Source organism: Cebus imitator, unplaced genomic scaffold (genome assembly GCF_001604975.1).
Source record: "Cebus imitator isolate Cc_AM_T3 unplaced genomic scaffold, Cebus_imitator-1.0 Scaffold146, whole genome shotgun sequence".
NCBI classification, from domain to species: domain Eukaryota; kingdom Metazoa; phylum Chordata; class Mammalia; order Primates; family Cebidae; genus Cebus; species Cebus imitator.
In genome coordinates, this window is record NW_016107461.1 from 2,464,067 (window position 1) to 2,478,491 (window position 14,425).

The 14,425-nt window shown below is 31.7% G+C and overlaps 1 protein-coding gene across 2 annotated transcripts in view; it reads left to right on the forward strand.

The window, feature by feature from the left end:
* Positions 1-14,425, forward strand: part of FAT4 (FAT atypical cadherin 4) — a 167,538-nt gene that overhangs the window by 143,985 nt on the left and 9,128 nt on the right. For both annotated transcript variants that reach the window (XM_017542746.2, XM_017542747.2), the window contains exons 11-15: positions 401-708; positions 6,763-6,848; positions 7,732-7,911; positions 10,309-10,433; positions 11,780-11,997. In XM_017542746.2, the coding sequence (XP_017398235.1) occupies positions 401-708; positions 6,763-6,848; positions 7,732-7,911; positions 10,309-10,433; positions 11,780-11,997 (917 nt within the window). The remainder of the gene's footprint in view (positions 1-400; positions 709-6,762; positions 6,849-7,731; positions 7,912-10,308; positions 10,434-11,779; positions 11,998-14,425) is intronic.

The window sequence follows — 14,425 nt, forward strand, 5'->3', positions numbered from 1 at the left end:
ATAACTACACAAAATGGAAAAGCAAGGCCAGGTGAAAAAAAAAAAAAAAAAAGAAAAGAAAAAAAATCAACAAATTTTGAAACTTTTCTGGGAAAGAAATCTCTTCAGACATACTCCATCCCACTAAGCCTGTGATTTTTAGAAACAAACACACGTAGATATGCTCCCTAGACAATGAAAAATAATTATATCAGTTAATCATTTCTGCCATGTCTTAAAGATCATTAATTCATAAAGATTATAATTCTATTGCAATTTTAGTTTAGATGGAATTTTTTGGTAAGTAACAAAAATGTTGTTAAAACATGGCTCATTTTATAATCCAAAAGTATTTTAATCAAAATACATAATAAAATTTATCTGAAAATTTATGCTAGTTTATCAATTTTCCCTCCAACAGGTGTCTTTGGAAAACACTGTGAGTTGAACAGTTATGGATTTGAGGAGTTATCATACATGGAATTTCCAAGCTTGGACCCGAATAACAACTATATTTATGTCAAATTTGCCACTATTAAAAGCCATGCCTTATTGCTTTACAACTATGACAACCAAACAGGCGACCGGGCTGAGTTTTTGGCCCTTGAAATTGCTGAAGAAAGACTAAGATTCTCTTATAATTTAGGCAGTGGTACATATAAACTCACCACCATGAAGAAGGTGTCAGATGGACATTTTCACACTGTGATTGCCAGGAGAGCAGGAATGGTGAGTATTTCATCCTACGTAAACCTTATTTTAACTGTTGTTGTATATCCAATTAGATCTTGAAATAAAGTATGAATTGGGGTGCAAATGATGTTAAATTATGTTTATTCATTAAATGGACACTTTAGTTATGAATAACATCTTAGAAATAATATTTTTCGTTTGCTCATGACAACTCTGTCCACAAACAACAAAAAAGAGAACAATTAAGAAAATAACCTAGTGAGTAAAAATTTCATTGATATTTTTTGTATGTTTTTAAGGCCATGTCAGGACTATACTTAAAATAACTACCTTTCTTTCCTAAGTATTTTTGCCTTGACTGAAGAAACAATTTAGGAACAGAGGAGAAATACTTTTCTACAAAATGTACATACCTTAATCAAAAAACACTTCATTAAAAATGCTAAGAGACATCTGAGCCTTCAGATGTAATATTTTGAAAGGAATCTTTTTTTCTGAGCAGTAGATCTCAACAGTGGGCTTAAAAATATTCAATAAACCATGCTGTAAACAGATGTGCTGTCATTCATGCATTTTTGTTTACTGCTAGAACGCAGTTCTTAAAGACCCTAGGATTTTTAGACTGGAAAAGGAGCACTGGTTTCAACTTCAAGACACCAGCTATGTTCGCCCCTGACAAGAGAATCAGCCTATCCTTTGAAACTTTTAATCCAGGCATTCACCTCTTTCCTCTAGCTATGAAAATCCTAGATGACATCTTCTAATAAAATGCTGTTTATTCTACATTGAAAGTCTTTTCTTCAGTGTAGCCACGTTCATCAATGACCTTAGCTAGATCTTCTGGATAACTTACTGCAGCTTCTATATCAACCGTTCGCTGCTGTGCTTTGTATTTTTACATACAGAGATGACTTCTTCCCTTAAACTTCATGAGCCAACCACTGCTATTTTCCAACTTTTCTTCCGTAGTTTCTTTCCTCACCTCTCTCAGCCTTCATGCAATGGAAGGGAGTTAGGGCCTTTTACTAGATTAAGTGTTGGTTTAAGGTAATGTTGTAACAGGTTTGATCTTTTATCCGGACTGCTGAAACTTTCTCCATATCAGCAATAAGGCTTATCATTTGTGTATTCACTGGCGTAGCACTTTTAATGTCCTTCAAGAACTTTTGCTTTGCATGTACAGCTTGGCTATTTGGCACAAGAGGCCTACCTTTTGGTTTATCTTGGCTTTTGACATGCCTTCCTCACTAAGCTTAATCATTTTTACATTTTGATATAAAGTGAGAGACGTGCAACTCTTCCTTTCACTTGAGCACTTAAGAGGCCATTCTAGGGTCATTTGTTGGCATAATTTCAGTAGTGTTGTATCTCAGGATATAAGAATGCCTGAGGATGGTAGATAGACTGGGGACAGCCAATTGATGGAGCAGCCAGAACATAAAGAACATTTATTAATTAAGCTTGCCATTGTATATGGCATGGTTCATGATGCCCCAAAATAATTATAAAAGTCACATTGAAAGACACTTCACTCATCACAAATCACCATGCCACATAAAATAATAATGAAAGTATTTGAAATATTGTGAGAATTATCAAAATGTGACTAACAGTCACAAAGTAAGCACATGCTGTTGGAAAAATGGTGCTGATAGACTTGCTGGATGCAAGGTTACCAGAAATCTTCAATTTGTGAGAAACAAAATATTTCCAAATACAATAAAGTGAAGTGCAATAAAATGAGGCATGCATGTACTTATAGATTATATTAATTTTATTATGTGGCTTTCATGTTATAAGAATGACACATCTATTTATTAAACAAATAAATATTTTTCTTTATAAAGGAAAATGCATCACATCTTTTCTTTATGAGTAGTTGAAAATACTTGACATGGTGTAATAGAATGGAAGGGCTTATTTATTTTTTGTTCTTTATCTTCAAAACTTCTCTCCATATTTTCCCCAATTCTAATAGCTATCAAGGATTTTTTATAAGAAAATGCTAACCAATCTGCCTTAAAGTATTTTTGCACTTTAACTTTGAGCCTTTAAAAGTGTGGTTACTGTTAAGATTTATAATTCATCCTAGATAAATGGATAGAATTTTATAAAATGTTAAACTGTCTATTAAAAAGAAAGCTTAACCTAAACAACAAAATTAAGTGCTCTTAACCTAAACAACAAAATAAGTGATCATTTTTAAATGAAGAAACTTGGTATCCAAATGATTGTATTCTTATTTCTGACTTCATAGCAATCTTCAAAAGATATGGTGACTTATATAGCTCTTAGACTGATCATGTGAATCATACATTTGTATAACTGCAGAGAAACTTTTGCCACTAAGTTTATGGAATATGTTATATTGCTGAATGCATATAGGCAATATTAAGAAGTAATATTTAAAATGTTTTTAACCACGTTTTTACTAGTTTTTTTTTCCCTATGACCCATAGTTAATTTTAAAGGCTAAAGTTTGTGCAATCTATAATTACCAATTTCATAAGGGCATAAGACAGAAACTACCTTATAATATTAATTATTTTGACCAATACCCATAACAAGCAATCTATTATCAAAGAACAAAATTTGTCATTTGCTTTCAGGAAAATTTTACAAATCCATGTTTACTTTGAATTGGCATCAGATACAATGACTTTTCTCTCCTCCATTCTAATTTACTACAACATTAAAGGAAATTTAAGCAAGTTTTAAAATACAGAACTATTTTTAATTATGAGGGAGAGAAAGAATAATGATTAGCTTTAAAGGTAACCAAGTGATTGTGTCAACATGGTGAAGGGTAGGTGCTCAGACATTTCATTCATGGATATCGCCACATCCGTCAAACTGCATTCAGGGTCCTACCAGGTTATTAAATGTATGTTGCTTGAATATTGATGAGAAAACAAAAGTATTATATGATTTTTATCAATCATTTTAGTTATATACTCTTTTCCATTTCCTTTTGAACCTAGTGTTAATATTTTTTAGCCTGAATATTTTTCTAATATATTTAATTTATATGGTGTTTACTTAATAAAATTATCCCCAACATTCTGAAAATGCTGTCAAGACATAATGTTTTATATTTTAATTCTAATAATATACCCACATTTCTATATTATTGTAAAGGTTAATATGAATCATAATTAAAATTTTATTTCTGTGAACTAGGTGCTTAAACAGGTGTTAGTCACTCTGAATTATCACCAACACTACCTTCATATAACCTTTTGAAATAAAAATAATAGAATATTTTACTTGATCTTGATCTCAAGGAAGTTTAAATTATGAGTAGTACCTAAAAATCCAACCTGACTTCAATGAACATTAGTAGAGGTATAACAAACAAATCTTGCATAAAATATATTTTCTAATTAGTAATAGTTTATTGCATTGATTTTTGCTTGAGGTTTTAAAAATCAGCATAATATCAAACTGGGGTGCTCAGAGGAAGACCTTGGAAGAATATAGATTTAAACAATTCTTGTATTCCTGATGATTGACGTAACCAGAAATGTTAGGCCTTAAAGAATCAGAAAAAAATTGGATATTGATATGTATAGAGTGGGCTCACATTAGCCATAATAATATCCTAAAGCTGATGAGTAATAGTAGATATCACCTCACCGCATGACACATATGTAAGATAACCATATTTCTGATACGTTGTCAAGTATACTATAACATAAAATAAATGATTTTACCTGATGACCTCCAAGGTTGCATTAAACTTCATGAGCATTTGATTCTAACAAACAAAGACAGAGGAGTAAGAGGTGAGTGGAGAAGGAGGTACTGCAGTTTATTTGTATTATTGTGACCGTAGTCATCAATTTTTAATAATAACAAATGTGAAAAAAACTCTGTCATTATTACTTGAGTCATAGGAAAAATGTCTTCCTGTTTCAGAAAACATCCAAATAAGGATCCTGCTGGATTCTGAATTTGTCATTTTCTACATTTCAGAATAGTTTTGGTTGGAAACTGGCAAAATCATTAACCTCTAAGCTTTAAATCATTGCATAAGTAGAGGTAAAACATTTTAATTTATGGTGGTAAAGATTGAAAAATTCAACAGTAAAAGAAAGAAAATTTAACTCTGAAGTATCCCCAAGCTTTTAGACATATATGAAACACTAACAATGACTAAAATGCAATTTTCTTATCCAAGGTTATTTTTCTAGTTGAGGCATGTATAAATATCCATGTGGCACTTTCTAGTTTATGATAGTTTTCGGAATCTCTAGAAGGATACTTGCATAATATACGTTCAATCAAATAGTCACCAAAGTAACAGAAGTTGAATTATGAAAACTTAATACTGCTTTTGAGATTGATTGTCACCTCATTTTACAGATAACTAGAAATAATCATAACTATCAAAAGAATTAACTAAATGGGGCATAAATGTCTTGCCAGGGAATTGGAAGTGTAAATTTTTCCTAAAAAACGTATTTATTATTACTTGAAAAAATGGCAAGAAAAAAATCCACATGGTTCACAGAGTTTATTGTATGGTGCTTATAATAATTAACTCTTAGAAATATTTAAGAATATGTTAGCCATTAATATTTGCTAAACAATTAATAAATTAACTACAAATTCACTTCAGTCTTTATTTTTAAAATGTGACATACTTCAGATGAATTTTTGCAAGTCTCCCATTTAAATATATGGTTTATGGACACTGCCTAAAATTTATAAGCAATATTGACAAAAGTGGGATATTAAGCAAATTAATCATTTTCATTCACAATGAAAGTGGCCTGATTTTTCAATACAGAAAATTTGACATTGAAAACTTTGCATTTAAGTGAGCCATGTTATTAGTCAACTTGCTTAATCTTCCTGGACTGTTTCCTACATTTGCTTTGCTCTTATTAAACTGAAATGATAAGCATTCTGATAAATGGATGGCTGCATTGTATTTATATTTCTCTTTTATATATATAACAAATTTGGATTACCCCTGTCTATGGCATTCATAAACTTAGAATAACACTTTATTGTCTGCATTGGAAGAAACCTTTAAAACTCCTATCCATTTGGATAATGAATTATGACTATTCCTATGATTTACTGGCACTACACTCTATCCTTACGATTTCAGCAACCAAAATAGGCAAAGTTTGTCATTTGTCAAATTTTAATGAAGTTTGGGGAACAAAGGAGGTGCATCATCACAATAGCACTGCAGATTACACAATAATATTTATACACAGCTTTGGTCTTAGAGTGGACTGCAGCCATCTCAGTTGATGATACTCATTATATAGGACTCTGACTTCTATGGTTATCATATTCTTAGGCCTTTTAACCATAAATTTATGACTTTGTTTATTAGTCAAAAGGAGTATTCATATGTTCTACTAAACAGAAAGCTTTTGTCTCAAGGGGATATGCAAAAATGACTACTTAGTCATTATTTAAATACTATTGGGGATTTTCTACTGTAAAGTGATTTACAGTAATGTACCCTGATTATACAGAGATATGCTATTATGTTACTTATAATTATTCTTAACAAAAATGGGAAGAGCACTTACTTGGTTTGTTTAACATATCTCAAACTTTAATTCAAATATTTAAATTTTCATACGTTGCTATACTAATATTTATACTGTATTTTTATAATCTTTTTGTAAATATGGCTGAAATCATATTAGACTTTTGAAAATCAAAAATTAAGAGGCTTTTCTTTTGTTAAAACAGCTTGATAGTACAATAAACGTGTTTCTTAAGATTGTTATCCCCAGGAAGATGTTTCAGACCTACTGTGTATTTTTCTAAAGAAGATTAATGGCATTTTTATCTTTTTTCGTCTATAAAACAAGGGAGCAGGAGAAGATTTTTCAAAGTACCCTTTACGTTATAGATAAAGATAGTCATAATTTTAGAGATATCAAAAAAGCATGTGTGCATAATCAGTATTATAATTATGTGATTTTTACATTAAATCAAGATGTTTTTACAGTTTCCAAATTATGTTCGCATAGAAACAAGTCTTGGGTAGTGTTGGCTGGAAAGACTAATAGGGACAGTAGAACTCAAAGTTGAACCTTTCCTTCTCTTGCTTCATAGGCAGCCTCCTTAACTGTGGACTCCTGTTCTGAGAACCAAGAGACAGGATATTGTACTGTCAGTAATGTGGCAGTTTCAGATGACTGGTAAGGAATATGATTAGTTTAATCTTTATGGTTACTTAAAATTTTTAAAAAGAAAATTTACACCTAAAATAATTATATGATGCTAAGAATTACATAAAGCTTAAGATATTTTATTTCCCTCCCCAAATTTTCATAATATAAAAGTCAATAATTACTGGGCAAAATTTGTTAAAATGTGTGAAATGAAGTGGTAGAAATAGGATAAAACTGGAGAAAAGGAAATTAAAAATAGCCAGTAGTCTTTGGAAAGATTCATGAAATAATTGCATATTACCTGGAAAACATGTAGGATAAAGACCCCAGTTCTTTCAAATGCATTTCTAAAAGTTTATATGAAAATTAGCAGATATGTTTCCATAGAACCTAAAACTGAATGCAGCAGTAATCTACTAGAAAATGTGAGTTTAACAGGAAAAATGATTAACAGAGAAAAATAAGTAGTCATGCATCATGACGCCTCATTCATTGCCTCAATCAACTTATTGGCATCCCTTGCATTGATCAACTTATTGATATCCCTTATCATCTCTGCAGGAAAGGAGCAATGTAATCTGACATAAATATTAGAGTTGCCACCAATTCTACAGCATTATCTTCCCTTTAAGAATGTGCTCCTTCTTATTGACTCAGTACTGTGATAATATGCATCTAATTTGACTATTTGAAAATAAAATTTCAATAAGTTTTAATATTTTTCATAATTTGGAAGCCTAACATCTCTGTGTGTTTATGGGACATTCTTCCACGTGTTATGTTTTCCACTGAAATTTATCACACTATAATAAATGCTAAAAAAGCTATATTTACTCTAATTTGACCTAAACATTATACTAAAAATGTACTCTTTTGGCACTAATATTTATATCTTCCATTTTTTATTTAGGACTCTTGATGTTCAGCCAAATAGAGTCACAGTTGGAGGTATCAGATCGCTAGAACCAATCCTTCAGAGGAGAGGACACGTGGAAAGCCATGATTTTGTTGGCTGTATAATGGAGTTTGCAGTCAATGGAAGGCCTCTGGAACCCAGTCAAGCTTTGGCAGCGCAAGGCATCCTAGATCAGTATGGCAATTTCATTTCTTACTGTTTAAAAGAAAAAAAGTGCAAAAAAGAGTATGATTCAGTGAGCATCGAAAGATGAAACTATTATGCACAAATCTCTAAAAATACCAAATGATTTACATTGTTTTGAATTTTAAATATTTATATATACTTTTGAAATTTTGGCATAAAATGTGATATTTAATTAGAAAATTAATGTTTGTTTTCTAGAGTCTAAAATATATATGTACATATATATATTTGCATGTGTGCATGTATATGTTTTACCCTCTTACAAAGAGTTGTGAAGGTTGAATGAGTTAAGTTGGTAAATTATGTAGAAAGGACCCTGGTACATAGAGATATATAAATGTTAGCTATCATGGGCACATAGAATTGTATTTGACCTTAAATAGTTTTACTTATAAACATACATATTCTCAAAAACTTGATGCAGCTTTAAAAACAGGTAATAACTTGATTAATTATGAACTGTAAGGTTATTTTATTTGATTATTAATAAGGTTTCTAGCAATAACTTGGGAATTGTAGAAATAATATATTTTATTTTAAAATTACTTTTGTTCATTACTGAAATTTGAAAAATTCTGAAAAAACACAAGGAAGGAAATAAAATTAACATGTAATCTAACCACCCAGAGACAACTACTCTTAGGTTACTGTCATATTCACGACTGCTTAGTATCCTATAATATGAATGTGCTATATTTTAGCTATTGCTATACACTTTAGTCGTTTCCAATTTTATTAATATACCAATTACCCTGTGATTAACACATTTTCACAAAAATCTTTGCTCATATTATTCTTTTGGATGAGATTGCTTGAAATCGAACTGTAAAGACAAAGCTGGGAATACTTTCTAATGTTTGTAACTTAAGTATTTTAATAACATTTGGCATTTGCCTTTCTTTTTCTACATGTGCTTATTGTTTTGTTAAAGTCACACTATTTTATTATTATTACTATCAAACAGTGCAGAGAAACACAGGATTGGGATTGCCACCATTGTTAATACTTTGGTGTGCATCCTTTTGTATCTCTCTCCATGTTCACAAAGTACTTTTTTAAAATATTAAATTTTTTTCATTTAAAGATATTTTGTGAATGTCTTTTTAGGTCAAAACCTACTGAGCCAAAACTTTTAGATTTACCTAACAGAGCCAAAACTAGCTCTGTTAGACCTTATGTCCAGAATGCCTTTTTTTTTTTTTCCTTGAGACGAAGTCTTACTCTGTCGCCGAGGCTAGAGTGCAGTGGCACGATCTCGTTTCACGGCAACCTCTGCCTCTTGGGTCCAAGCAATTCTCTCCCTCAGCCTTCCGAGTAGCTGGGATTACAGGTGTCTGCCACCATGCCTGGCTAATTTTTGTATTTTTAGTAGAGACGGGGTTTCACCATCTTGACCAGACTGGTCTTGAACTCCTGACCTTGTCATCCACCCTCCTCCACCTCCCAAAGTGCTAGGATTACAGGCATGAGCCACCACACCAGGCGCAGAATGACATTTTTAAAACACAAGTCAATTCTTTTCACTTCTTGGCTCAAAGTGCTTTGATAGTTTTCCATCTCACCTAGCTTCAAAGCCAGAGTCCTGATCCTGACTAATAGGGTTCTTTTGATCTGCCATCACCCTTAACTTCCAACCATATCTGACTACTCTTCTTGTTCTTCTTCCCTGAGCTCCAACCATGTTGGGCCTCGGCGTTTCTCCAACATGGCAGTACGTTTGCATTTCAGGGCCTTCTCACTGGCTGTTTCCTCTAGCTGAAATTTTATTCTACCAGATACACTTCATTCCCTTATTTTGTTTAGGTCTTAGCAGAGATTAATTCGCTGCCTAATCTAAGGATTCAGCAAACCCCCAAACACACTATACCGTTTCTCACCTTAATTTTCCCCGTAGCTATTTTTTTCTTTACTTTCTGTCTCTTCCACAAGGAAAAATAAATACTTGCTGAGTGCATGGTTATTTTTTTCATTATTTTACTTCCATGTACATGGCATCTGGTAGGCATTCAATAAACATTAGTTACATGTGTAGCCTGGTAGACATGTGTCAAAAAATATGTGGTCCCTGGCTCACATGTACTAACCAAAGTGTTTATTTGACCAAGGCATTTTATTCAAATAAGAGCTAATTTAAAGAAGAAATTGTCACATCTTTTTCCTTATTATGTAAGATGTCTTCTTTCTTGACTCTTCTTTAGTGTGAGGCAGACTGTGTTTTCTAGGAAAACTTCTAGTTTGATTAGTTTCTCCAAATTAATTGTAACTTGAGCTTCGAATAATGGAATTCTTGAAATTAAACAGGTTAACAAAAGTTTTTATCAACTTTTAGCAAACTTCTGTTCATCTTGTATGTGCCTTATGGCTCTCGATATGATTGTATTTTAGATGCCCTAGGCTGGAAGGTGCTTGTACTCGCAGCCCATGTCAACATGGTGGCACATGTGTGGATTACTGGTCATGGCAGCAGTGTCATTGCAAAGAGGGATTCACTGGGAAATACTGTGAAAAATGTATGTAAGGTCTTCCATCTTCCCCTGGAAATTATAATAACTATGAAAATTAAAATATATGCACCCAAGTAGGTAATTGAATTAAAAATTATGCTTTCATTCTAAATATTGAAAATATTAAATGGGCAATAATTGGTAAAATACAGTGACATATTAAAAGTTATTTTTGTGACCTGAAGAAGAATGATATTCTTTTACAGAATTATTTACTAACTAAATCTATGGCTTCCATTTTTAAAATATTTTATCAGTTATTTTTGTTTATAAGAATGCTAGGCAATCTAAAAAGTCAATGGTTATATTTAGGCTTTTTTGTCTTATTATTTGTAAAAATTCTTCATTTTCAAACACATTGTTACTTAACTCTAGTGCAGGTATCTGACCACATTTAAGGAATCATTTGATTCAATTCTAATGTGAAAATGAATAGAAATGCATAATAAAATTGAAACTATAATATAATCTAAAAGGTCTTAGTAGCAGAAAGTGTAACTGTGTGTAATTATATTAGATATAGTAAAACATAGAGAATATATTGTCACGTGATTTTTAAAGTAATAAATATTTAGTAAGTAGGATCCTAATTATATCTGAAATATGAGATGAATCATTGGCTAGATAAATGCCTGAGACTCTTCTTAAATCATGATATAACCCACATACTATAAAATGTATGCTTTTAAAGTGCATCGTTCAGGGCTGAAATTGTTTTGAGCCCATTTTCTTAATATTTTTTCTTGAGCTATATCATTTGTTTCTATAATTTAAACTTCTATATTTCTGGAGTGTGGATTTTTTCAGATTATGATAAATTATAATATACCATACTGATTATACATGATGATAAATTATATCTGATGACTACTAGAAATAAAGTTAGTTACAAATATAAATATTTGACTGTACACGTCTTTGTCCAAATTTATAGTGTGCTAGAGACTAAAGATTACAAATCATCTTAAAATCATGCAAACATATATTTTGGAAATCCAATGAAAATATTTACAAACAAATTTTTCAAGTACATATTTCCAACAAGTGGCTATGTCTTTAGGTATTCATGATTTATATAATGTGGCAAATAGTTTAGTAAATATTTCCCAAATGGTTAATGACTGCCATAAAGTATTTTACATTTCATGGTTCTGAAATGGATCTAAACATTTGAAATCAACTTATATAATAATAAATGGAAATTATTTTTTAAGAGTAGAGTTAGGGGACATTAATTCCCAAAAGTTGACATTTTCATTCTCCTTTTTAATATTTCTTGTCACTTTAGAAAACTCTCCAAGAAATGCCGAATGAGTGCATTCATTTTCCTTTTTTTTTTCTTTGGCTTTCAGCTATTACTCCTGACACTGCCTTATCATTAGAAGGCAAAGGGCGCTTGGACTACCACATGAGTCAGAATGAGAAGCGGGAATATTTGTTAAGGCAAAGCATACGAGGTGCCATGTTGGAGCCTTTTGGTGTGAACAGTCTGGAAGTAAAATTTAGGACCAGAAGCGAGAATGGCATTTTAATCCATATCCAAGAAAGCAGCAATTACACTACTGTGAAGGTGAGATAAAAGCTAATGGTGACTTCATTTGATTAGGCCGCCTGCTGTGTAGTGGTTTAAATCACTTCTCCCATGATTTCTGTCCTTTTCTTTACAACCCATTAGAGTTCCGACTAATGCTGGGCGCTATTCCAATATCATCTATCTTAACTATTCCCCAGGCATTGGCCAGAGTAACAGAGATCTGAATGGTTTCGTTTCTACACACTTTTGTCTTGCTTTAGAGTAGAGAACCCTGCCAGGTAGGCCAGCACACAAAGAATTAGTGGCAATCTATTTTTCTGGTAAGAATTTATACTGCTTTTTTCTTAATTTTAAACAAAGCAAACCAAAAATATAATGTGTCTTTGAAACGCAAAAATATTTTTCTCCAATAATTATTTCAAGTACTGATATGTATATGTTAAATGACAGGATTAGAATAAGGAAAAACATTGTGAGATATGGGAAAACATTTTGAAATTATATGATTTCTGGAGCATATATTTAATTCACTATCTATGTAAACTCTGTGAAGTATATTTGGAATTTATTATAAGTAAAATTTCACTTAACCTTTCTGAATCATTTTTAAATAATCTTAAAAATTATACTTCATGAGAACAGTGGATTGATTTATCATTAGGCTTTTATGTAATTTTTTTTTTTCTTATCTGTAAATAAGATACTAAACTTACAGGTCAATAATTTAGTTAGATATACATTTTTGCATTGGCTCAGAGTTTTCTGAATTTTTAAATCTGTATTTTGCTTTCTTTCCCACAAATAAATCATTTCCTAGACCAACAGTTTCTTTAGTTTAGTTAGATTGACTGCTTTCCATTAATATTACTTTGTATCATTCTACTGATAATTTTTAATATAAATTTTAGTAAATTCTTAAAATAACAAATCCATATTTCCTGAATTATTTTTGTCTATGAGTCAATATTTGAAAATTACTCCAGGAAGAGTTCATAAAGAAAAAGAGCAATATGCTCAGAAAATTATTAGGTTTAATTCACATATAATACTAAAAATAAAAATAGATGTTCATTTCTAAACTTAAGCCTTTTTAATCCTCAAAATTTTTCTCTGTGCAAGCCAACCATGATTATGTCACATATAAATATATTTAATAAGTAGCATGAAAACCAATATTTCTTACATTCTCAAATAATAATCTCTCTAGCCCAGTCATTTCCAACTAGGAATGATTTTACCCCCAGGGGACATTTGGCAATATCTGGAGACATTTTCAATTGTCACAGTTGGGAGTTGGGAGAGTGTTTCTGGCGTCTAGTGGTAGAGGTCAGGAATGCTGCCAAACATCAGCACTTTACAACAGTTATCTGGCCCAACATAGTATTAGTGCCAAATGGCAGACTCTCTACCCTAATCCCCTACAAGAGAACACTTTTAACTTTACCTCCATTGAAACAAAGGACCCAGTTGCAGAGTTCATAAAACCACTGTAAAAGAGAACACATAAGCCATTCTATAACGTTATTTTTTGTACTTATAATTTTCATTGAACATGGTATTAGAAGTAAACAATGTAAAGAAGCAAAGAAAGAAATAAACCTTCATCCTCTATAAGAAACGTATTTTATATGTTTTGAGGGGCTTTGACATTGAGGTCTGTGTGTTATCTCTTAAACTGTTTCCAAGTCCTCATGCCATTTAAATGACATATGAAATATTTCTGTATGTTATCACTTTAAGCCAAGGAATTCAGTGAAAATACAATGTGGTTGAAAAAAATCAGAGACCAGTTTTTTTCTTCCCTGAATGTCAGGATCCATTTTTGTCACCACAAATTCTTGTATTTTCAACAGGCCAACAGCATTCAACTCCAGATTTTGTTAGCTTTGTAGCGATAACTTAAGATTTTTTTTATTTTCTGAAAGGAAAGTAAGTGTTAATTAATAAAAAAATGAAAAACACAGACAGAAATGCATAGTTTTATATGAAAATTTTGAAAAACAGCTTTTTAAAGATTAAGGGGCTTGGCAGGTAAAGAAAATGGGTAAGAAAAAATAAAAACAATGAATTAAGAATAACTAAATAAACTGAAAGAAAGTAGCTATTGTAAGCAGGCAAATTATTTGGATGACAGGAATATCATGTGCTTATTACAGAATAGGATGGACTTTTACTTATTATTTAGTTTATTGGTCACCAAGACTCCAAGATTTCTTTTTTCTTTTTTTTGGGGGGGTGGTTCCCTTTCTGACCTGTTCTTTCTTTCTTTCTTACGGTTTGCGTGGTCTGACTCTTTTTCTTTTTCTATCATTCTCTCTCTCTTCTCTCTTTCCCTACACACACACACACACACACACACACACACACACAGAGAGAGAGAGAGAGAGAGAGAGAGAGAAGCAGCCAGAAGATGAGGACATTTTGTGAAAAATGAGCAAGGGTATTGGGTAAATGCAGTGTCGGG